We start from the raw sequence: 27,353 nt of genomic DNA on the forward strand, positions 1-27,353 counted from the left end.
TATAGTCGCATGCATAAGCATACCCAGGATTGTTTGGAGGAGGAGACTATTTGAACTGTAAGTTATAGACATGTGTCACAACACATTCAAAGGAATAAATTATTGCATAACCTTTAAATGCACATTAGGATTTAGAATTACTTTTTCTTCGTGTAGGATGACTTTTATTCGAAACTTATTTTATTATTATTTCTTTACTTTTCCTTAGTGTGATAGTTATCATGAAGGACAAAGGTTTGAGCCTTCTTAGCCACTCATCGGTGCACCACGAATCAGAAGTACTAGAAGACTTATAATCAGATTACTTGTTATGCGATATTCCTGCAATCTTATCTTTTCAAATTTATCGATTCAATCAGAATCTACTCTAGAACAGTTTAATCAAAATGAATGGACTGATTCTTCACTTCAGGGACTATGTTTACGCTTGTATTTCCTTACATAACAATATGGGTAAAAAAAAATCACCCAAAAATAACAGAAAAGTTTAACACGGGAACTAAAATTTTAAGACTTAAAAAATGCCGCTAACTAAAGTTTTAAGGCTTAAAAAATACCGGTACTATCGCAATTTAGTATCCATATCTAAATTCATGAATTAGGACATCTTTCTTCAGGAAATGAAATACTAGTGCCTTATAATTGTTTCTTATGAGGTGGAAGTTTCATTCGTGCGTCCAGATTCACTTTAGGAGGAGTTAGCTGTTATATGACATGTGTCGTACAGACACATGTCGTAAAACTGACAATCCAAAAAATAATGAACCGATCTGTGCTAGGTGGCCCCTAAAATGCACGAATCCTATCTACCTGAAACAGGGTAGGGCGAAGCTGGTCGATCCACGCGGGGGTGCGTCCGAAAGGAATAGGCGTGTCAGCGACAGTGGGTATGCGCTAAACCGAGGATAGTGAAAAAATACTGTTCCTCATGTTACCATATGCCTTACACGTTAGACAGCTTTAGCGTTACGGATCATGTCTTACACAGTGTATTGACATTCAATTCATTACGTAGTTAAAAGCATAAGTTTAGATTACGTCTCTTAACAATTTTAAGGATGTCAGAAGTAAGATCCCCACATATTTTGATTATTTATATATCCCGCTTTTAAACTAACATTAGATATTTATTCTTTAAAAAATTTACAAATCTACGGACACCTAAACTGGGATAGCTCCAAAATATTTCTTACATAACAGGAAAAAAAAAAAAAAAAGATTTTAAAACGGTCAAGACAATGTAAGCTAGAATTACACAATCACACACACACAAAATCAATCGAAATTCTTATGAAGGTCTATATTCATAGTAATGGTATCAGTAATTTTATTTTTGGAAAGTTTTTTTTTTTGTTGTTGTTGTTGTTGTTGTTGTTTCACTCAGAGCGAATACAATTTGCATCTTTAAATTCATCATGAAATATATAAATAACCCACAAAGCATACATATTGCAATACGTTCAATTTATCCACTAATTCTAAACTTAAGTTCAGATATATATATATATATATATATATATATATATATATATATATATATATATATATATATATATGTAACGAGAGTGAACAAATCTTACCTACCTTTATTATAAACATGTAAACGCCACTAAAATGTTTTCTATTAGACGTTTTAATACACAAAATGTAAAAATAAATTTCTTTTAACAAGGTTTACATTACCAGCATTTGGTTTAGAAGTTTCACGAATTATATATATTGTATATGTATGTACACACATGAACTTTTATACAACTATTTACAAATATTTCTAGATGATACAGCTAGATTTTAAATATTACTAATAATAAAAAAAAGAAATTTTATAAAGTTGACACAGAAACACAAAGTTAGAGGTATTAACTGATATGTTATTTTGTCACTTAAAATCAACCAATACAATAATTTCTAATCTAAGAAGTTTTATGAGTTAAGGATGTTGATTGAATTTTACATTTTTTTTTAATTATTCCAAAACTTACAAGATCGAAATTTTACAACGTAATTTTGTAGTAGGAATACAAACAAAGTGTTAAGATTAAAATATCCAGCGTTTTCAGAGAAGAAACTGAATAAATAGTGGTGCCTTCATGCCAACCCTTGCAAAACACACTTGAAGCTCCTTTCGCAATTAACAGGAAGGATTATTCACTAAATTAAATAATACAAACATGTATTGGAATGTTTTCTTTCTATTATGCAGGCATGGAAAGGTCTTTAATGCTTGGCAATAGCCAGATATTAACACAGAAAGAAAAACAGACATTGCGAATTTCTTATGCTTAGTGATTATTTCATCTGACATTGTACTGAATGTAACTTTTGTTGAATAAAGTAAACCATATGACATGTATAACTTTCAGATATTTTTTTTTTTTTTGTAGTATTTTGGAAAAAAAATTGTAGATAAACAATGTAAAATTCAACCAACTGCCTCAATGAGTTTTAGTATTCACAAAAATTTACATTTGTACGCAACATTTCATTATACATATAATAGTTTCTCCGTAACTCGTTTTATAAAATAGATAGATTTTATAACAAATGCATTAATTGTCATTATAGGATAATTATATGACATTAATATGATAACGTCATTTTTAACATATTTTATTTGAATTTGCTCATAAAATTGTTCGCCAAAATTGTTCGCCAGAAGAAACACTTCTGTCCTCGTCGTGTCATAGCATCACGTTGGCTGATAGCGATCTCATGTAAGGACACCGAAATTCATCTGAAGAGTCACCACAATCATCAGCTTTATTACAGACTAAAGACTTTGATATGCAGTCACCATTTGCACATTGGAATTGGTCTTCTCTGCATTCTGGAAGAAAAAAGTTCCGAATTTAGTATCAATAGAGTTAACACGAATAACTAAAGAAACAAGAAAATTTGAATGATTTGCATAAGATAGACAAAAGTGTTTATAATTAATTTATTTCATAACGAGTAACTGCATAATTTATACCATTTACCTAACATTATTAGGATCATGGAATCTAGGAGGCTAAGAAGAGCAAGTCACGTAGCCAGAATGGAAGAACGCAGAAACGCTTTCAAAATTTTAGTAGGAAACCCAATCAGTAAAAGATCACTAGGAAGATCTACGTGAGAAGAAAGGATAAATTAAGATGGATCTCACAGAAATAGGAATACAAAGTAGGAACTGGATCCAGTTGGCTGAGGATGTAAGTCAATAGAAAGTTTTGTGGATGTGCCATTGAACCTCTGGATTCCATAGACCATAGAGTAAATTAGTTATGGATAATTACTACTTTCATCAATCTAGCATAAAAGCAGTGGTCTTGCCAGATCATTTTAGAGTCACGTAACACTGTACAAAAGAGGTCAAAGCTCCTTCAATGCAGTGATGGAACCGATCATGAACTTCGTAACTCAGAAAATGGTCTGACCCGTTGACTTGGATACAACGTCAAACACCAAGAGTATGCGTAAGGCTGCTAATGTAATTCTAACAAGGATGACTCTTTCATTTCATTAAATTTTATTTTCTCTTTTTGTTGTGCGCGTACATGTGTGTGTGTCAAAGTACTGCGCTGAAAGCTAACTACAAGACTATCAGTGCGCAAGCGCGAGAAAAATCACAGAAAATAAAACCTACAAGTTTTTCTTATGAAGGATATCAAAAGTCTAATTGCAAGTCTATAAAATATGTCGTGTTGAATATAAGGGATGGCTGATGAGTTTAAACAGTGTTTTACATTTTCTTTTCTTTTATATTCAAAATCATTATACTAATTTTCAGTATAAGGGTACAAATAAACATGACATTATATTTGAAATATTCAAGACGCGATCCTTACTAAGACAGTCGCATGGAGAATTGTAGTTCTCAATTAACTAGAGCAGCAGTAACTGATTAATGTAAACAATACGTTATGGTTGGCTCGTGATAATACGTGGATTGTGAATAATAGATGGATCTGATTAATATATTACATGGAGTGAGTTTATAGAGGGTTTATAATGCATTTCAAATTAATTTTTGTCGAGTGTCTTACGGCTCACCTTGTATTAATGGAAATAGACTATTTAATAACATTACAAACGGAGTCCTTGATGGTATAAATTACTGTATACTTAAAGGGTATAAGTTATTGAGCCGTGGGATTGCGTTAAATACAGGTTCTCTTTTCTTTGTTTTTCAACAAGTAAAATCATCAGATTAAATTTTCGATCAAAACACAAATATTTTCTGTATATTTTTAAATTATGCTGTATCATGACATGAAGGAATTGCTTTGTTTCAATTATTAATCAGGGTATACTGTATTATGCAACCAAATGCGGCGGGCGACTTATTTTTATAGGATTGGTAAACTTAATTATTTTTCATGTAGATTGATTATTAACAGTTGAAAGATAGAACTTACTCAGGTACAAAAGTTTTTCCTTAGTGAGAGTTACTGCAGCTCTTCTCTTCCCACAATTCTTTTCGTCTGAATTATCACCACATGTATCAAAACCGTCACACACTGTGTGTTTCTTTACACAGCGACCATTCCTGAAAAAAAATATCACGTTCAACATTAATTACAGCCATAAATGATTGAGCTTGTAAATATTTATAATTTCCTAACATTATAGATTTCATAATAACATCAATTTTAATTATTTCCGTATTTGTAATTAACGAAATGTAATACTATTTTCTTCATACTTACTTTACATTGGATTAACTGAGTACTGAAATTCATCATTTATAATATTACACTAGTCGAATATTTTGCATCCCATTTATATCACAGATCTCGTATTATTTTTACTGACTATTTAACAACAAAACTAAGGGCATCATGCATATATCTCTTCTTATTAATTTTCATTACTGGTTCTTCAATATAGTTCTCTCATAATTTTGAGTCTATTCATATATCTAAAAATGTTTAACAACTACATTTTATGATTTCTTATGATGCGCGCACTAATTGGCTATATACAAGGAAAAGGAATGGATATTGGAATTTTATAAGTTAATGGGCAAACTATTCAGAATTGGGAATTAACTGAAATTACTTTGAGCTTTATATCAATAGGGAAAATAGTCTTTAAGCGACCTAATTATTTAGACTGGTAGGTTCGTAGTCGTTTTCCCTGGATCCTACTCCTGTTATGACTAACGTAGTGGTAAGAGAGAGTGATGATCTACTTAACTATTAAATACATTGGAGTTTGCGTTTCAACGATGTTTCGAAAAATGTGGGTCAAGTGGATTTCATGATCGATGAAATGCATAGGCAAGAGGTCAGGCAAACAAGTATTACCCAAAAACTACAATTGCTTAATACCTGGCCACCTAAATACCCTATATTAAGGGTATTCACTATAGCGAAATTAAACTACCGCTAATTTTAGAGTTTTTCTGTAATATTTTCAAAACAAGTACCAATATTCGAAAAACAGAAACGTAGTAAACTAGACAATACGATTTTGCATGTGATACCTTTACCACAATTCACCTATCTGCTTTTGGTATGCCGCTATTTACAGAACCAGCAAAAAATGCTAAATCTATCTACAGTTGCAAATAAAAAGCAGATAGATAAGTTGTGATAACGGTATCACATGCAAAATCGTATTGTCTAGTTCACTACGTTTCTGCTTTTCGAATATTTTTATTTGTTTTGAGGATATTACAGAAAAACTCAAAAATTAGCGATAGCTTAATTTCGCTGGATTAAAGACCCTTAAAGCAAATTGGGTAGCCACTTCGACAGATTGTGTAAGCGACACATTACATTATGGATACTTACTGAATCTCATCATTTAAACATAAATCAGGTCATAATTCTTCGATTCTTTTATGTATTCTAATCTGAATCAGCATTTTGCCTTTATTCTTTTCCTTATATAGTAATCAAATTTATCTTGCTCTCTATTTTTATTTCTTACATAGGGGTAATAGTACGTAATATAGGAGAGGTCAGACTACAAATATGTATAAACCTTACTAATTTATTAAGAAGACAAATCATTAAACAAAGAAAAAATAACAACACATACTGGCTTCACTGATCAACATTCCATGCAATACATTTTAGTAGTTCTATTTAGAAATTAATGAACTATAAAATATGATATTAAACATTTTAGTTTAACGTCTCACGACTTTATACCATTTAGGCTAAGCGAGATGTATGATCAAGACAAATGAATGGTGATGAAAGAATTGGTGGAATGCAGTCTTGGGAAGTAACGCGTTACTTTTTAAGTAACGTTTCCTAGTAACGCGTTACATTTTTCCAAAGTAACTGTAACGGTAACGCGTTACAAATTTTCAAGTAACGTACCTAGTTTGCGTTACATTTCGGATGAGTAACTACAATATCTGTATATTTTTTTTCGGAAACAAACTTTCTTCCCTGTAAGTGAATTTCTCAGAATGGAACAATGGAAAATGAACTACGTATATCAGTGACCGACAGTCAGTCACAGACACACGAAAGAAACAGATACGATCATAGTGCAACTTGCTGTTTTTGCAAGATGAGGACAGCCTCAGGAAAATCGCGTGTATTGATTGCAAGCACCTGGAAGATTTTGTCGTAGATTTTGACAGCTTCAAATCAATACATTCAGTAAGTGAACTACAAGTGCAATGGTATTTTACTTTGATTGGTGTTGTTTATATAAAGATGGAGAACTAAAATATTTTATCGTTCGAACATTTGAAAGAATACTTTTGCTTTGTGGACAGAATTTAAAAGTAAAGTGGTGCCTCGGCGGGAAATATTTATCAACAACTAGGGTCCCGTAATTAACGATATACAGTAACGAGTTAATACGGATAAACTGTGTTCTGATGAGCAGACCTACTTTATAGATGTAATGTTGATAGTATGTAATATTAGAGTTCTCTTAGATCAGTTTTCGTATCCTAAAGTCCCGTTGATTATAGAGTTTGGAACAACAAGCTTTAAAAGCATGTATCGATTTTAAAGTTACTGGCAAGTTTAGATTCACCCCCAGTTCATCTGTTCTAATTTTATTAGTTGTAGTGTAATGCTTCTCTATATTCTGTATTTTTAATTTTACATAACATTGTTATTATTATATAATTAGTTTAGCAGAATAATAATAAACAACCATTTTTTCTAACGCGTAGGGATGGGCACGAGTCGAGTTCCGAGCCGATTCACTGTTTTTTGGCGTCGAGTTTCGAGTCGAGTCGAGTTTGATAAATGGCTCGCTCGTTTTGAAATCATGGCCTGATTACCTTGGAAAGCGAAAGCCATGAGAAATGTAAGCTAAGCAGTAATATGAGATACTTTTAGTGTTGCTTACGAGAGGAAACACTGCTTGCATCTCGTCTCATCTCGATAGCGAGACCACAAGAGATATTTTATAACATTCTCAGCTCGGCTCGGCACAACTGAGCCGATGGCTCGAGCCGGTTTGCTTGGGATGAACCATCGGCTCGCACTGGCTTGGTTGGGCTGAGCCATCTGCTCGGTTCGGTTCAACTGAGCCGAGGGCTCTAGCAGAGTCGGTTGGGTGAGCTGTTTGCTCGGCTCACTTCTCGGTTCGGGTCGATAGTTAATGAGCTGTAAGCCGAGCTGCTCGAGTCGTTGACAATTCTTAACCCGGGCCGAGCAGTTTTGAAGATATTTGGCCAGTGCCCTACAACTTTTAACAGTGTTTGGCTGGAGCCCGAATACTCAACCTAGACCCTCAACCCAAATTCAGAAGCTCGAGAACAATATCCTTGACTCCTAGACTTCACGACTACCGAGGTTGGCAATCAAAGCTTTTCAATATTCAAATACAAACCACCTATCTTTCATGTTTATATAGTGTTGTTGTAATTAATTAATTAATAAATAATAATAATAATAATAATAATAATAATAATAATAATAATAATAATAATAATAATAATAATAATAATAATAATAATAATAATAATAATAATAATAAAGGTAGTAATAGTAATACGGAAACTTGAAGTAATAACTTTTTCTTTCGCATATTCAAAGTTTCGGGTCTAAAAGTAACGCGTTAGCAACGCGTTACTTTCCAAGTAATGTAACAGTTATTTTTTGGGGGCAAGTAACGTGTTAGTAACGTGTTACATTTTAAGAGAAAGTAAAGTAACTTGTAACGCGTTACATTTTTACAAGTAACTTACCCAACACTGGTGGAATGAGATTGTGGGAGGAAACGGGAGTACCTAAAAAAACTCACGGACACGATGGTGAATACCACAAACTTAATTGTCCAGGGATTGAACCAGGGACCCCAAGTACTAGAGATTAATAGAACTAGAAAATAGATGTCTCACCTGCATTTCCACTCATGGTGTTTGCAGTCTCCTCCGCAACCGAATGGTTCATCTGACCCGTCAGCACAATCAGTGTAGCCATCACAAAACTGAGACCGAGGAATACATTGACCACTTGTGCATGTAAATTGTGCTGAGTTTGGGCAGGCTGTAAATATGAGAGTAAACAAACCAATATTAATATATTATAATCTAATAGTTCAAAAACAAATAGACAAAGGTAGGAACAAAATACACCACCCAGTCATACCCTATGCCAAGATAAATCAATGGACATTGCTTTGGCCTACTTTAAAAATTTAATTTTGTATAATCCTCCTATGTTCTATTGTATTTACCCTGTCTCCAAAATAAGATCTTATTACCTGTATAATATTGGTATATATGATCTGTTAAGAAACAATGGCTACCTATGTAGTGAAGTCAGAATTACAATTCTTATATAAATGGTACCCCTCATTAATTCTTCCCTTATTCCTTTATTTCAGTTCTTAATTTTCAATTTGCTGTATCTGTTTTTGAACCAAGGAAAGAAACTTGCTACCTTACCCGTGCTCTATTAGCTTAGTAAAGCATCCTAGCTACCTTACGATAAGTGGACTAGAACCTGCATTCAGACAGAATATTAGCAGATATATATCATCGAGTATAGGAAGTCTTGTAACCTCTATACAGGGTGTTTCAAAACAACACCGACAACGTTTGGGAGGTGATTCCTGACATCAAGATAAGACAAAAAGTATAGACCAACCTGGATGTACAAATGCTTCCTTTCGGAGTTGTAAGGTGCCGAAAACATGAAAAATGAATTTTAAAGGTCCATAGCTCCAAAACTATGGTACCTACAGAAGTCGGGTCAAGACTTCACTAGGAACTAATATGAGTCCTATCCAAAAATCCATGTTTCAGTATCCTAAGGTACTCACAAAATGCTTAGAGTTTTGTTAAGTGGATATAATTTGAAGTACTCACCAACTACCTCTTTAAAAATTGTTGCGGAAGTACTTCAGAATTCTGAAACATGAATATTTGGTTAGGGCACAAACTAGTTCCTAAGTGAAGTCTCGATCTGACTACGGTAGGTTCCATAGCTTAGGAGTTATAGACCTTTAAAGTTCATTTTTTCACGTTTTCGGCAGCCTATAACTCCGAAAGGAAACATTTGTTCACTCAGATTGATCTATAGTTTTTATCTTATCTTGGTATCAGGAATCACCTCCCAAACGTTGTCGGTGTTGTTTTGGAACACCCTGTATATAAAAGATGAAGTGCTAACTGATTGACTGATCAACGTCCAGATCAAACCGCTTAACTAGAAACTTGAAATTTGGACAAGACATAGGATTTGTGATATAAGGTCCCACTAAAGAAGGATTTTTGGAAATTTGACAGAGAATGAGGAAACAGGGGGCAATTATTATCTTAAAATATCCATATCTCGGAATTCTTTTGAAGGTTAGAGACATGAAATTTGGTATATCGACTTCTCATTTAAAATAATTAGGCACTTGTTTCAGTGCTTTTTCATATTTGATCTAGAAGGGAAGAAAAAGTGTGATAATTAAAATTATTATAATAAGATATCCATATCTCTTAAGGTTAGACAAATGAAATTCGGTATTTGGTATTCTCATTTAAAATAATTAGATACACGTGGTAGAACGACATTTTGATGTTCGTGATTTAAAACCTACCAATGAACTTTGTGGTGGACAACATCTTTTTTCTCCTGGTACTTCCATTTCCTACAACATTCATTCATTGGCTTAATTAGCTTATCTCTTAACTTAAAGAACCTCCTTCAGAGAAAGGAAGCTATCATGTTTCATAATATATAGTATAACAGGTACGACTATCGTTGTATATATTAAAACCTCAACTTCCTCTATACAATTTTACAACGACAAAAGATTTTGAATTGAATAATAATACGATTTCTATGCTTTTAGTTAACATTTAATTTTTTCCTTAATTTCGGTAGATTTTTATCGAAAGTATTATTTGATATTAAACGTATTTACTTTATCGAAAATATTATATGATATTTTAAAGCATTTTATAATTGTAGCATTACGATTTGAAGAACTCTCATGTACTTATTAGTAAACTCATCGTCTCTGCAAGCGTTTTAATAAGATTTGACTGTCGAAATAAAATTTTATCTTTGAAACAGATATATTTATTCTTTCAAAAGATTGAATTAGTTTTAGTTGTATATAAAGTATTTTAATTTGATCGTTCTTTCTCTCTTGCAATAGAATCATTACGAGGTGATCATACCTTATAATTATTATTAAATGATGTTTATTGAAGGTTTAATTTACTTCGCAATTTCTTTGGAAACAATAACAATTTTTGAGATGGATTGCATTTTCGGGGATGAAATGTCAGAATCCCGAGAAAAACATGCTTACATGCTGTGTACCAACCATAATAACCACTTGGTGGCCTAAGGTCGAACCATAGACGCGGCAGAGGTGAACGATTTTGAAGGTGATGAAAAATATATTATAATCCCACAGTAATATCAATAATTGTTTGAGATTTTTAGTATACTATGTGATACACAGGTTACATGAATTTTATTTTTGTTCTTTTCGGACTAATGTTTAAGAGGACCAGAAGAATAGATTTCAAGAACTACCTTTGGTCCACGGACTAGTTTTAATTTTACCGCTTTATACACTTGCATTCAAAATTATAGGGCCATTAGATGGGTGTATAATAATCTTGTTGGAATAAATGTTTACCGCTGGAACCTTTTATTAAAATTTAATGTAAAACTTTAAACATAATGAAGAAAATAAGAACATGCTGAGGTGAAATAAACTTGAAAACTCCCACCGTGCAAAAGAATTAAGGAAAACAGCCTCTGTTTTCAAGCTGAGACTATCCGTGGTTGAGATTGACCACCAAATATAATGATTATTTTTCTCATATGATAAGTTCGTATGCTTATGCCAATAGCTAAAACTGGAAAAGTGAACCAGGTTGTGTTAGTAAAACGGTATTACATGGTTCAATCTCAGAACATGTGCAATTGTGATGGACAAAAATTCCATGGGTAGTGATGGTGGACACCAACATTTTCACGAAACATAAGATCACATAACTAACTTTGCTGCCTACAACTATCTGTTGGTATCAAAAATTAGAGATACATGAACTTTCAAGAAACGAAATGTTTCTTAATCTGGACTGATAATACGTATTTGAAATTTCATCGGGACAAGCATTCAACTTAAACTATAATAAACGAACGATCTAGTTACATTATACACTATATAGCAACTGTAGGTCCCGTCTTATACTACTTCGGTTCTGACAGTAAATGTAAAATCAAATCAATGAAATCCATTATGAATCGAAGCTGGCAATCTCGTGCACTAAGAGCACGAGCGCGAATCGTTTGCATTCAGGGTGAAAAAAGTGACAAGTTTTATAGCTGCTGAATACATAATTCGTAGTATGAGAAATTCTGGAGAGTATATTTAAGGGAAGAACAGACTATATTAAAGGGTGTACTTATTTTGAGAACTTGAGTTTTTCATAGTGTATGAGGAAAACTTACCAACAGTGCAATTGAGTTCATCTGACCCGTCCCAACAATCGATGATTCCATCACATCGCTTTCTGAGTGGAAGACACGAAGTTCTATTGCCACAATGGAAGTTCAAAGTCATGTCACAATCTGAAAAGCATTTTTAAAGGGTTTTTAAAAACAAGATCAAGATTGAACTATTAAGGCTAGAGTTTCTTGGTGTAATTGAAAACACAAAACTTCTGGAAGGTCACTTCGTGCAAACTCAAAGCGCCTCTTCATCGAAATGTAAGACTTTCACCAAACTCATTTTAGCATTAATTACTAGTAAGTTATTTTTACAACTTTATGTTTTATGAAATAAATTAAAGTCATATCACTATCTGGAGTACTCTGTGAACACCAACTATTGTGCGAAGCAGCTAAATTGATGTTCAATTTTGGACGCTGTTCTCACGTCGATCGAATCTGGTTGCAGCGCTGTGATGTGAAAGCCCGCTTCGGCCGAAATTGGTATAAAAACGTGATATTTCTGGTCTGAAACAACTGTAAGTTATAGATATGTATTTTTCTGGTAAAACAACTTCTCCAGGTAAACCTTGAAGTACCTGAACATACAAAGAATAGAGGGACAGCTAAATATTATAAAAGCCCGCAATATTCTGAGAGTCGAATTTCTTCAGTAGCGATAAGAAGTGGCAGTGTGCATAGAAACTTTTGGGAGATTTTAAGTTACAAACAGTACAAGATACCCGCATTGTACAGGAGTTCAAGTTATCATGAACAGCAAAAGAATAAGTTTGCTGAGCCTCTGGATCAAACGAAAGTTAGTGAAGTTTTCTTAATGTGGATGAACAACAAGAGACACACTATCTGAAATATTTGTAATTAAACAAAACTGTCATTACTGGTCACAGGCAGCACTACAATTGCCGTTGCATGATCAAAGTGCACAATGTGGTGTTTGTTTTCTGCAATGGGAATAAGAGGCCCTTTCTTTCTCAGTGGTACGACAAGAACGAGCTACAACTGTAGAGAAGAGCTGCGGTAGCGAAGTGGTAGAGAGTATCTCTGATGCATGGGCTCCTAGCAAGGGCACCGATTTCTCTGTAAATTTGGGGTGCTCATTCAGATGCAAAAGGCATATATGAGGATTTTAAGACAAATTGCGTTCAAATTATGCCAAATATTGTATATTTTTAAATACAATAAAGGAGCCCACATTAGCATTGGGGGGCCCAGGACCCCTCGCCCTCCCAGGATCGGCGCCCTTGGCTCCTAGCTTCTGTGAGTGACTTTGTGGTGGATAAACACTGCATGTGTAGGTTTTTTTTCTATTTTCTTCATTTCACCATTATTACTTCTCCTTTAGCATGGAAGTATAATCGTGAGGCGTTAAATTGAAAGAAAAAAAAAATGCTGTAGAGATTAGTGATATCAATCTCTTGCTGCAAATTGAAATTGTGTAAAGTGTTACCTTGGAATACGCCTTTTCTATCTTAGATTATTGACGATGGTGTCGTAGAGGATCTTAGGCTAAGCAAGTAAGTACGTTCTAACATATTCAATATTAATAGTCAATTTATTTTAAAAATTACTTTCTTGAACATTGAAGTCCAAACACCAGTAAAACACAGTTTTAGGTTATACGTCAATTAATATATTATTAAAATACGGTATAAGTTGATGATTGTCTCATCAGCTTACTCAAAAAGGAAACAAAGAAAGAAAATTAAAAAAAAACGAAGAAAGAATGTCTTTTGATTGTCTGTCAACTATTAACATTCTTACATCATTTCAAATCAAATCCAGTTTAGCTAAAATAATATGTTGACATATAGTCCTTAAAATGTTTCGGAAAATATGTTCGAAAGTTGATTTTTTTTTAAAATGCAAAATTAGATCTATGTTTGTATTTTCAGAAAAAGAAATAGTCAGAAAATAAAAATAAAAAGTACATTCTTACCACAGTTATATTCATCGGTATGGTCGTAACAGTTCAAGTGACCATCGCATCTCTTAGAGTAAGGAATACACAACTGATTTGCACATCTCCACTCATTTGGTAAACAATGGGAATCGTCCAAGCACCTAAAATAAAACATTTTTTTTTATTAAACTCGAATAATGTATAGGAACTGTACAATATGAACTTCTACAGGTCCTATTTTTTTTTAATACACAGGTTAATATAATTTTTATTTATGTATGTGTTATTGTCAGAGCCGTTCAGTAAATGTGACAGTTGCACGAAGCCTACCATCATACCAGAGAAGAGTTAGGCACTTCAGGGAAAAATAACACTTTTACTATTTCTAATTCATTCTTGGGACTCAAAATATTTACAGATGATGAAACAATTTTGCAAGACATTTTTAAGATTGTATATTATACATGTCGCAAAGTTCACTCACAATGAGGTATCACCATCACTGATATGAAAAGTCAAAGTTGGTGGAAAATTATTTATGTATGTTGGATACAGAATTCTTACCTACATTATTGGCCCCGCAATTTATTTCCGCCCCAAAGCCAGCCAAATCGACGACAAAGCCTTGATTACTGTTCTGTATTCTGAGTCCCAGACGGGTTCCAACTCAAAATTTTCAAATGGCAAGGAGGGGCAAGTATCGTTTGAAAGCTATTATTAAAAGAAGGAAGACGGAACAAGTCTTATATTTCAATACCAACCGTGCTTGCAATGGCGGGGGGATTAAAATGTTAACACAGCCTTCATCGAAAAGTCCATGTCACTTCCAATGATCCGAAATGGTAAAACATAAGATGTCAAAACGCTAAAAGGAGTGTTTCCTTATTTGTAAAATACAGCTTTTCGATGTACAAATATTTGTCCCAGAATTCCTGCAGGTTCCCAAGTTGGGTCCAACTTAAAATTTGCGAATAGAAAATGGGTCAAGTACCATATTGTTTGAAAGTTATCGGTAAAAGAATGAACATGATACAAATTCGGAACAGCTATGCAAACCGTGTCCGAAAGAATAGGGATTGGGTGAATTGAGAGATATGTAAACAGTCACATTTATTGAAATGCTTAATTAACTGGATCAAAGATGTTCACCCTCGCGAGGGTGGCCCTCTCGAGGGCATCCTCACCCTCAAGTTCCCTCGCCCACAGTGACGCGAGGGCGAGGGAGCGCGAGGGCGAGGGAGCGCGAGGGCGAGGACAAGTTTTGGCCGCGAGGGCGAGGGTGCGCGAGGGCGAGGAAAAGCATCGACGAAGAGGGTGAGGGTGCGCGAGGGCGAGGACAACTTTCGGCAGCGAGAGCGAGGGTGCGCGAGGGCGAGGACTAGCTTCGATGGCGAGGGTGAGGGTGCGCAAGGGCGAGGACAAGTTTCGGCAGCGAGGGCGATGGTGCGCGAGGGCGAGGACAAGCTTCGATGGCGAGGGTGAGGATGCGCGAGGGCGAGGAAAAGCTTCGACGAAGAGGGCGATGGTACGCGAGGGCGAGGACAAGTTTCGGCAGCGAGGGTGAGGATGCGCGAGGGCGGGGACAAGCTTCGACGAAGAGGGCGAGAGTGAACGAGGGTGAGGGCCAAGTGTTACTGCGGGAGCGAGGGTGCACGATGGCTAGAGACAACTTCCTTCAGGAGAACGAGGGCACGCGAGGGAGGAGGACAAGCTTCCTTAAAAGCAACTGTTTTGGAGTTTGCTGTTTGACCTCTTTTAGTGTCACAGCAAGGTTATACATTAATCGTATTTTGCCTTTCAATTAATTGCAGTAGACAATTTCTCGTGTGTGCGTACATAATTATTAAGAATAATAATGCAAATAAGAATAATATTTGATTTTTTCCCATGAAAATTTCCGGGTAGAAATAGCGCTACATTAAGAAGTAAGTGTGCCTCATTGTTGCCCTCCCTGTTTTGGAGAGGTTTTAGATAAGAAGTGTCTACTACTCTGTCATGTTTAAAGAGTGTTGGTAGACAGACAGACAGTCACTCACGTCATTCAGCAGTAAATGACAAGAGCGCTGATATCTGAACAAACACAATCAATGAGAGAACCATCAGAATGCAGTAGATCAGATGGAGAAAGACTTGATGGAATGACTTTGGTTCATAGATGGCCATTTTGCTCTGGACTCTCTCGGACTCGGGCTCATTTTTTTCAACTGGGCTCTCGCTCATTTATTCCTTTGGGAATCGTGCTCGGGCACACTTCCCTCAGTTGGACTCGCGCTGACTTATTTCATTGGCGCTCGGGGTAGCACTTAATTATTGAACCCGAAAACGGTTGAGCGCGAATGCCGAGCTAGCGAGCGTTGGGCTCGTGAGTTTGGATGCCCATGAAATGGGCTGATTAATAGCATACATCCTCCTCCAATGTCCACCACTGATGAAGTTGTTACAATTAATCGGAATTTTTAACTTTTCATAGTTTCGTGACAACCCAAACTATTATCTGAATCGATATTTGTTAAAATAATGTCAGTCATTATTGTATCGATTTTCATTGTTTCTGCTTTTATAATCTACGTGGGTAGAGCTATCATTTAGTTACAAAATAAATAATATGTTTTTTCTTGTCCTTAAATAGAAATATCTGACACGTTAATACTGAAATTTTGTTAAAAGTCTGCTTTAACAAAATAAATTTAATGTTTCACAAGACATAAGTTGTTTATGCAGTCGAAATTTGCAACTGTTGACTGATTGCCGTTTAGCGTCCTCTTTCGTCGGCGAGGCTATATGAGAAGTGGACCTATAGGTTTAACGCGGAATTCGATCCACTGTCGTTCAATGTTCTCCCACTCGGAATTGAGGCGTATAGTTTCTAAATCCGCCATCTCCAATTTTCAAAAAAAATTAGATAAGTAGATTTACTGGTATTCCTTTCCATGCCCGACACGATGAGAGAGATTTTTATCATTTGGTAGTTATAATGAATGTCCAGAAAGCAGGAAAGTCTTTCTAAAATGAAAATTTGATCTCACATAATCTCTGAGTTATCGGTTTTTCCTGTTTTTCTCGAAATATTTCATGAAGGAGATGGCGGATTTAGAAACTATACGCCTCAATTGTCCCCAGGACCCCATGCACCAAAGGTTCGCGTGCAAGCCAGTGAGATAGGGTTTGTATGTTGTGTTGTTCAATGATTTTTATTAGGAATAAAATACGTTACAGGATGATATACTGATTGTAAATATTGCAGTGCAAGTATTGAACGATTGTGTGGTAAAAGGAGAAATATAAATTTGGACAAATTAAAAAAAAAAAGGCCTGAAAAAAACTAGGATATATGAAACATATAAAACTTAGGAAAAGCCACTTCAGCAAAACGAGCAGGATTTTGTTGTGGGTAAACAGTTTAATCATATTATTATTAATTTCGCACAAATGTGCCACACATCATAGCATGGGCGGCGATTAGGGGGGCAAAGGGGGACAGTTACCCCCCACTCTTTTGAAATGACCCATTAATATCGCTATATAGTTTCATTTGGAAATATAAAGTTTTTGTATGTATTAAGGTTCATAGAATGAAAATGGTGCCATAAAATATTTGCCGTTCCGTGAGTACGTATTAGTTGTCTTCCCGTGCAGTTAAGAAAGCTACAGGAGTTGCGTTTTAATTGCCACGAAAAATGGCTCAAAAATTAACCTATCTAAGTGTACTTTCATATTCATTTCTTCTTACAAGGGCTCGATATGTTAGTCAGCCGCTTTGGAACTAATTGAGATAACATTTCGCAGAAAAAAAAGTTCTTCATAAGCAGTGTTTCTTTCAGAAACAATGATCTGGGGGGGCACACTTAATATCCCGGGGCGGCACAGCAGGTACTATTCTATTCATTATTATATTATAGACGTAGAAGTTTCCTCTTCTGGGAGGGAGCGATCGCCCCTATCGCCCCCCTGGATCCGCCACTGACGATAAGGAAATAATTCAACAAATAGAATGCTCTGATCCTCACGAGGCCTCCTCACCCTCAATGATATGAGGGCGAGGGTGCGCGAGGGCGAGGAAAAGTTTTGAGCACGAAAGCGAGGGCGAGCGAGGATAAAGCACAACCCCTATCGCGAGGGCGAGGGTGCGCGAGGGCGAGGACAAGCTTCGATGGGGAGGGTGAGGGTGCGCGAGGGCGAGGAAAAGCTTCGACGAAAAGGGCGAGGGTGTGCGAGGGCGAGGAGAAGCTTCGACAGCGAGGGTGAGGGTGCGTGAGGGCGAGGACAAGGGCGAGGGTGCGCGAGGGCGAGGACAAGTTTTGGCCGCGAGGGCGAGGACAATCTTCGACGGCGAGGGCGAGGGTGCGCGAGGGCGAGGACAAGTTTCGACAGCGAGGGTGAGGGCGCGCGAGGGCGATGGACAATTCCATTCGCGAGGGCGAGGGTGAACGAGGGCGAGGGCCAACTGCTACTGCGAGGGGGAGGGGGAGTGAGGTCGAAGTAAAATGAACATCTATGAACTGGATGCAATGTCTGGATTACTAATTGAGACAATAGAGGTAGAAGTGTGCCTACTACTACTTCTGACGTTATTACTGGTATTCCTATTACAAGTATTAGTACTATTATTAGTATTACTACAATTTGCTTTACAAGGCTCTGTTAACATTTTCAGTCCCCCGCCACTTCACAAAGGGTTCCCCCGCCACTTCACTTGTTCCATCTCCCTTCTTTTAACAATTGCTTTCAAACGGCCATTTAGAACTTTTGCGTTGATCCATTTTGATACGTGTTGAGCCATTTCAGATTTCTAGAGGTGGCCAAAGACTTTTCAATGCAAACTGTATTAACATTTTGATCTGCCGTCATTTTGTACAGGTTTACTATAAAGCATCGAAACTTATTCCATCGTCTTTCTTTTGTAAATAGCTTTCAAACGATATACTAGTTTACCCCCCTTGCTATTTAAAAATTTTGAGTTGGACCCCGTCTGGGACCCTCCGAGGGACCCTGGGGCAACTTTGTTTCCCTCAATACGTGGTACTTTTGAAATGATGAAATACGTGTTTTCTCGTTTTGACACATATTTCACCGTTTCCGAGTTTTAGGGGTGGCAAAAGACTTTATGGACAACCTGTATATATTCTCATTATGGTACTTAGCATGTTAGATTTTCTAAAATAAAATCTGCTAATGCAAAAATCCAATAAATTTTAATGAATGTAATTGTATGAACTTGGATCAGTATTGTCTGTCCTCTATGACTGTATTAACTAACCAACGTATGATTACGAGTATAGTTTGTTTTCAATTTTTGAGATATTTTAGCTGTAGGTATCATCCTCTATACTCATTTGCTGCTGATAGAGGACATAAGTATAAATCAATCATTTAATAAATAAATTATTATTTATTTGGATTTTTTAAAAAATATATTTTTCTTGATCGAAGAAAACAGAGATCTGAATTTATTTTTCTAATACACGATTATCATACAGTACATAAACGAATACACATGGTACTTATTGTATGAAGATTAATCACTTACCTAAATGCATCAACATCTAACTTGTGGCACAATTCGGTGTTGATGTGGCACAGTCCACCACAGCCTGTTGGGTCTTGAGGGTCAATGGGGTGTTTGCACGTAGGAACTTCCTCATTGGATAAAGCCACACACACTTCGCCACTGATGCAGTCATCACAAAGTCGTGTTCCACCTAAAGATTTGGAAAGTTAACCAAGAGAGAGAATTACAATCACATACATTAGCAAGCTGAATCAATGCTTTCGCATGTTTTATGCTGAACTGTATTCAGAGTTAATAGTAAAGAAAAGTTACAATTAACAAATCATTAGACCCTTTTTTTAAAGGAACAATTTTACAAATTTATTTTACACAACTTTTCAGATTAAGTCTATTTGTAATAGTGGCTACAGTAAAACTTAGGTCTGTTGCACTACACTTTACAGAAAATGTTAACTTGTATGAATGTCAACTTATAGAGTAATACAATATGGAGGACAATACCTGGCTACCAACTTTAATTGTAAATAACTACTGAATGAAGGTACATTGAATTCTAATTTAAATTTTAGTTGTGGTTATATATTCAGCCATTAATACTACCAACATGCAATGGAGCTCCCTCGTGGTTAAGTGGTTCGCGTGTTCGCCTTTGGCATTGGAGACCGGGGTTCGATTCATGGTGAGAGTTCATGTGGTTATATCCCACGTTAAGTTGCAGTAGGTCCACACCTCATATAGAATTGGTGTTGAAAGGAACGCAAAACATCAAAGCAAATTAAAAACACAACAAAAACAAACATTAGGCACGTAGCCAGAAACAGAGACGGGGTAGGGGGACAGCGAGATCATTTTGGGGGGTTGACTTGGGTTTACCTCACATTCATAATACACACATACCAACAAATAACCGAAGGTTACAAGGTGATTACCCCCTAGCTACGGACCTGCAGACATGGTAAATGTTTTTCCTCAACTTCAACGATTTTCCGATTTCTCAAACTACGACAGGACTTTGTAAATAACATTCGTTAAAATGGCAAACAATTCCCGTTCTATAGCTGAATTTAGCTTTGAAGTACATGATTTAAGTTGAACTGTAAAGCGCACATAATATGTCACTTGAAGTTTCATCAAATTTCACAACTTAATTGCTGAGAAAACTATTTTTAAACTGGGCAGGATAATCTTGCACTACCCTGTAATTTGGCATGGCTGCACAACGATCAAATTAACGAGACAGCGAACTTACGGGCTTTCCGTACGTTCCCCATAGTTATTATTTAAGAACTCACTAAATAATAACAAAGAATATAAAAAAACAGAACATGGCAAAATGCTATTAAATACATAACTAATGTCAAGTTCCTTCTTTTAGGTCAGAAACTTGAAAATTTATTTTATTGCATCATAGTTGTCGGGCATTCACATTTCCATATCTCATGAAAGATCTTTTAAACTACTGTTTCTTTATTTAACGGCAGTTTCCTAACAATAATATAAATAAACAAGGAGTTTCGTCTCACAATGCGAAACTATAGTAGACTTTCAAACTATGCGAATTCAACATTCAAACTTGAAAAAGTACATCAATAGCTACTTGTTGCAATAGAGGAATAATATCACAGATAGAACCTGTTTTTTTGGACACTGAATCCATATCAAAACGCCATTACATACTGTCTCTTACTGCTCTGGCTCTATGGAGGTTAATATTGGAAATGGAAGTGTTAATTGATGCATATCACTTCCTGTTGCAATAAAGGAACAAAACCAGAGGTGAAACATATTGTAAAGATTTCTCGGGTAGAGCAATAAAAGTACTCGGGATTTGGACTTTTCCCTTCACCTTTTTTATTACAAAAGTTTTATGTACACAAATTATAATAAGTATTCCTCTAATATTTAGGTAAGATTAGAAAGGAGCCCGGTGACCAAGCGTCGTGGGCTTTGAGGTGAGGTACTCTCGGTGACCAAGCGTCGTGAGAGGGGTGTAGATTAGGTATCTCTCTCTCGGTGACCGTGCGTCGTGAGAAAGAGGAAAGGAACCCGGTGACCAAGCGTCGTGAGAGGGGTTTTAGGTGTTGTGATCAATCCGGGAATATTGATGTTGGTCGAGGTGTGCAAGTCCTTTTTATTCTGTCTTGTCGGCTTCCATCGTCGATTCTCGTCCTTCCGACTGTTGGCGATGGTGATCGACTCCTCTTCGGGAACGTCGTCTGTTTGTTTGTGTTTATTAACAACACATGTAGTTCACACGTGGTTATTGCCTGGTACGGCAACGTGGGGATCCTTACAATATTCTTGTGGTACTGAATCCATACATACAAAAAATACTGCTTGTTTGTATCCATTTCCGTTTCATCCGTTAATAGGAGATGCTGTAACAGAAAATCGTAGATTTTCAAAGCTTCTGGTTCCAATAGATAGATAACAGTACAGACATAACTTATTCTTGGGACGCTGAATTTGTGTAATAATAATAATAATAATAATAATGCTTCTCGATCTCTGTTACAGTTTCTGCTCTACAGAAATCAATACTGAAACCGGAGGTGTCAGTAAATTTCAACCACTTCCGGTTTTGGTATAGGGTTGGGGGGTACTAATGATATGTTCTCTTGAGATGCTGAAAATGATTTGTCGCTATCTATTACCGATTTTGTTTTACGGTGATTAACGTTGAAACCAGAAATAGTTAATTATAACCACTTTCAGTTTGAATAGAGTGTTAACCAGGGGCGCATCCCGGGGGGCGATCGGGGCGATTGCCCCCACAGAAGAGGAAAACTTTCTTATTTTATATATATATAAATAAAACTCATTTCAAAGTTTGGTGCCCTTAAATGTAGCAGTATGAAAACCCACCGCCCCCCCCCCCCAGGAAGTCGGTCCTGGATCCCCCTGGTGTTAACAAAAGAGATTCAACCTATTCTTGGGAGGCTGAATCGATTCAAAAACAACCGCTTCTTGATCTCTCTTACAGTTTTTGCTCTGCTACCTGTTGACAGATAGATGGACGGACGGACATAGCTGTTCTATGAGACTTTCGACAGTTATGTGTAGCACAGTTTGGAAGTCTAAAAATAAACGTGGTGAATAGTAGTGAGAAATACTCTTAAAAGACACTCTTTCCCTTGCCTGAAATTTGATTTATTGTAATGTACTAACCTTAATTAGCATAGAAAACATACTATAGTGTGTAGTAACTCACTATAAACAGACATAACCAAAATAAATTTCTCTATTATTACATCCATCAAACGAAGCTGTCGATGTATCTAATTTCAAGGATTACAGTTAGAGACAAAGTAAAATCCACATTATTATTATTATTATTATTATTATTATTATTATTATTATTATTATTATTATTATTATTATTATTATTATTATTATTATTATTATTATTATTATTATTGATATTACTCGTATTATTTCGGAATAATGACCCGAACGACAGGAAATAAACAGCTTTGAATACTGCATAATAATAATAATAATAATAATAATAATAATAATAATAATAATAATAATAATAATAATAATAATAATAATAATAATAATAATAATAATTACAAATCACTTATAGGAAATAGACAAGTTGTAAAAGCATTCAAGAATGTCGTTCAACCCTACCTTTCTCTCACTAACTGAATATCTACTGAAAACCTACACATTTTTTTAAGAACTTATAGCTCAGTGATAGTGGTCCAACTTCTGGGGTGAGAGGTTCCTAGTTCGATTACAAGTCATATGAGGTTGTGATGGACAGCATCGTGTCCGTGGGATCTCGTATACCACATTCTCATTCTTCTAATTCTTTCATAATTATTATTTTTCATTAAGCATGAGATTCCTCTCGCCTACAGGGAACGTAAAACTAAACAATACCAAAAATATAAACAGTATTAAATTCATTTAGTACATAGCACACAGCCCACCTGTTGAAGTCCCTCCCATTCAGGTTGGAAACCACTGAACTAGATGAACTGCTATTTCGTAGATACGTGGTCACCACACCTGTTTCCTACTGTCGCTATTTCTAGCTTTTTAAACTAGACTTAATTATCCCTTAATCCAAAAAGTAACTAACTAACTCCATGGCCTATAAAACCCCCAGGTTCAAATGCCGCGTTCCTAAAAGCTCTTTATGACTTCTGCCCTTATCCAATTTAATCCAGTTTCTACTTTCTATTTCTACGAGATTCATCTTAATATTATCCTCCCATCTGCGTTTAGGTCTTCCTAATAGTTGTTTTCCGACTGGATTTTGAGTAAAATTTTGAAAGCATTCCTACTTTCTTTCATTCTGGCTACATGATCTGCCCACTTGAGCCTCCTAGACTTAGTGACTAACAACGTTTGGTAAGCGGTTAATCCAAAAGATCTCTAAATGCGTTACTATCTAGTTCAACTCAGAAAATTTTGTCTGACAATTCGTTAGTGCTTTGAGGACGAGGAAGAAATGTGTAACGTTTTGCAAAAGTTTATCAATTATTGAATTTAAATTATAGACCGGCTTTGGAAAATGCATCGCTGTGAAGTTAAGTTCCCTATCTAAACCCAGGACTTCCTTATGCTTCGATTTTGGCAGTGCAGCTAGTTGTCTGTAGACAAATAGATCTGTATCGTTGTACTTGTTATCGGAGTGTGATTTTTATAATTATTACAGTACCTCATGAAGCTAGTTCGGGATACATCCCCTTCACACCCGATTCGCACGAGTGAGAAGTTACAGATTAAGTTTAGTAGATTGTAGCAAATAATAACGTCTACTTGACTCCTTTTAATACTGAGAATGAATAACTCACCCGCGCCTGGCTTCTTGTTTATAAAAGTAGTCGTAGCAGCCGCAGCCATTGCAGTTTCCGATACAGAAACTTGACTTGATGTGCACTCACAGTCTCGGACTTCCATATCACCACCTCCTTGGATGAGACAGGGCTCGATGCTGGAAAGCGCTTCTCCCTTGCCACGATTCAAGCGACAAAGCCTCGTTCGAGTCCTTGTAGAACCAGGGAGACACGGGTTGTGACATTCACTCCAAGAAGACCACGTCGACCAACGAGGAATTAAACCAGGATCTGGAGTTCTTGGAGAATTTGAAGAAGTCTCCATTTCTACGGCAGCTGGAACAAATAAACAGGAATTAGTTTTTTTTTTTTTTAATCTAACTTACTACGTTATTTATTTATTTAAAACTAATTAGTAATGTAAATATAAGTTATATTCTTAATTGTAATGTACTGGAATTGATCTCCTTAGTTAATCATTCCCCTTAGGCATGGCAATATTTGATATTTTTTTTTCGGATCAATAGAACCGGGTGATGAATATCGTATATTATCCGTTATCTGAAGACCACAATGTAGAAGTTGATTTTTCAAGTTACATTTTTATACAGATATTACTTATTTGTTACCATATTTTAATAATATGAGACTCATTCGAACAAACTACAACTGGAATTTGAGATGCGGCTTATATTCGCGCGAGAGAAAACTACGCTATATGATTAATCAAAAGTAATCTGGCCCTACATCAACACAATTTTGCTATTGTTCAGCCAACGACTAGCTTCCACGACCAAAAAGTCTGGGGAGTCTGAAATGCGAAGAATTCCTCAACCATACGTGCACAGCCGGATCATTAGGAAAGTTTTTCCTTGCAACGAAATGACCGAGATACTGAAAGAGTGATAGTCAATGGCAGGGGTAAAAGTAGTTTTTAAAAGGTAAGGGGACGCATGACGTCACGCCGTTTCCCGTGAAAATCTTTGCTCGTTGCATTTTTTTTTTTTTTTTTTTTTTTAAGTGGAGGGATGCCACAGATATTTTCTGGAAGTGGTGTAAAGGCATTTCTCCGCATTACCCCTCACTTTTACCTCTGGTCAGTGAGATATATCGGGAAAATACGGTTAGAAAGGAAGGTTTCATGGTGCAAATCACGAAGAGTTTACGCCCTTAGAGCAATATGAGAACAGTATGTCTGTTAATCACTGCTGCGTGCTTGCGGACAAGTTTGTGGTGTCTTTGACGGAGTCCAGCACTACAACGACCTGGAGTGATGGTTCTCCTTTGACGGAGAAAGACGTGACGAATCACTCTTCACCATATACCACCATACCAGCAAACAATGGTGGTAGGATGGTTTTGGAAACCGTCCTGGACATTGATCACGATCCAATTACTGTCCTGTGCGTTTACAATTGTCATAGTAGATTAATTTTTCATCCGAAGTGACAATCTGATCCCGGTTATTATTTACAATCAGAAAATCAAGGCAATAACCCGTCCCTCTTGTCAACTCACCAGTGTCCAAGTTTTTATTTATTTATTATTTTTTTTTAAATTTTGTCAATTGCACGAAATCAATGAACTCTGGTGGTATGTACGTTTGGATTATATTCCTGAAGAGCCCATCAGAACATCGTGTTGGTCTATGATCACGTAGCTCATTTTTTTAATACCAATGTTATTGAAGAGTAAGAAATAACTTAGTAAACCTTGGTAAGGTATGAAATTTCTATATTATCATAAAATACTTGTTACGTAATTACTAGTACATTAGTGTCGCGTTTCCGTTCGTCTACTGGTTTGGAACAAGGATATTCATTAGCAATATTGAAGTGTTACAATATTAACTATTTCCTGATTGTGTATATATCGTTATTAATAATGTGGGTTTCTTACCGGTAAGATGGCTAATACCAAGTAAAATTAGTCCATTATATAAAAGTACAGTTGCAGTTCAGTCATTATCGATCTTGCATCGTTTGGCCCAATCCTCGTTTCGCCTAACCAATTATCTGACATTTTTATGGCAGATGAATGATAAGATTTGTGTCCACCATTATAGACGAAATAAGTATCCTCGTTTGGCCTAATCCTCGTTTTGCCTAAAATGGCGGACTATAAAAAAAATCGCGGAAGTAAGACTGGAGGTAAATTTCGAAAGATTATTCCCTACTATATGGAGAACTGAGAAATATTTTATTTCCACAAAACTAATTTGTAGTACGAGCATTTGCTTTAGGGGAAATGCATCGACATTTGTGTTATGGTTATTTTTCCTTTCCATTTTGAGAACATTAACATTCGATATGCCTTTCATTTAAACTTAACGCCCTCATAGCATCTATAGTGGCTATATTTCAGATGAGAGAAAATCAAGTTACACATACTTTATTCCCTATTATTAATTTCGTTTAAAGGTGAGTGTTTTAGTTTGCAGTTTGTTTCCAAATATCTGATATTGTCAAATGGTACTGCTAATAGGCATCTTAAAGGAAATATAGTTGCATGAGTATTACGAAAATATGGATTTTATATTTCTGTTTTGTACTAATGTGAATGCAGAAGCTATATTATTGTAGGTTTGCTGGTTTTTCAGAGGATTTCATTCCAATTTCAATGCTTTTTTAAAACTGTTAATCCATTATAAGAGATCCTATAGTGATTCTATATTGTTTTAATTAATATGAAATTTGTAAACATTTCGAGCTAGATTTGACAAGAGATATCTAAATTAACTCATAAAAATGGACAACTGTGATTGAAATGAGTAATTTGGACAAATCGCTCTACTGGCAAGTTGATCTTTCCATAATTCCACAATCCAAATATCTCAATGTGTTACTAACAAAGAAAAAATAAAAATACATTTGAATTCTAAGTAACCATTAGGAAAAAGCTATTGAAAATCTGTTAAGGAAATAAAATTGTATAAACAATATATATATATATATATATATATATATATATATATATATATAAAGTATTCCTAGACATTCCCTTCAAATATCGTGGATAGGCATTCGCACAATCACAGATAAGGATTTGTTTACAATTTCCAGTTTTAGCCAATCAGAAGCAAGTATTTGTTTACATCTTTCTGGCGTGCCTATCATCTATTCAAGTAACTGTCCTTTTACTTTTCTATAAATAATCCTTATATTTGTGTTTAAATCTTAATTACTGTTCTTAGGATCTATGAAAAAGATTTGTTATATATACACAGTATTTATTGTAGAAATTGTTATTTAAAATAATATTAAGTTTTAAAAGCA

The 27,353-nt window shown here is 35.7% G+C and overlaps 1 protein-coding gene across 5 annotated transcripts in view; it reads right to left on the minus strand.

Annotated features, from left to right (window-relative positions):
• Positions 1-1,536: 1,536 nt before the first annotated feature.
• LOC145683971 (uncharacterized) overlaps positions 1,537-27,353 on the minus strand; it is a 537,083-nt gene continuing 511,266 nt past the window's right edge. For 3 of the 5 annotated variants that reach the window (XM_081755705.1, XM_081755708.1, XM_081755706.1), the window contains 7 exons: positions 24,097-24,414; positions 19,304-19,475; positions 13,813-13,937; positions 11,877-11,996; positions 8,306-8,453; positions 4,398-4,528; positions 1,538-2,827 (listed from right to left, as the gene is read on the minus strand). In XM_081755705.1, coding sequence (XP_081611831.1) covers positions 2,682-2,827; positions 4,398-4,528; positions 8,306-8,453; positions 11,877-11,996; positions 13,813-13,937; positions 19,304-19,475; positions 24,097-24,414 — 1,160 coding nt within the window. In that variant the 3' untranslated portion in view covers positions 1,538-2,681. Of the gene's footprint in view, positions 2,828-4,397; positions 4,529-8,305; positions 8,454-11,876; positions 11,997-13,812; positions 13,938-19,303; positions 19,476-24,096; positions 24,415-27,353 lie in introns of all 5 variants that reach the window. The other 2 variants (XM_081755704.1, XM_081755703.1) reach the window with 1 other exon arrangement.

Source organism: Thermobia domestica, chromosome 4, assembly GCF_964235325.1.
Source record: "Thermobia domestica chromosome 4, izTheDome1.hap1.1, whole genome shotgun sequence".
NCBI lineage: Eukaryota > Metazoa > Arthropoda > Insecta > Zygentoma > Lepismatidae > Thermobia > Thermobia domestica.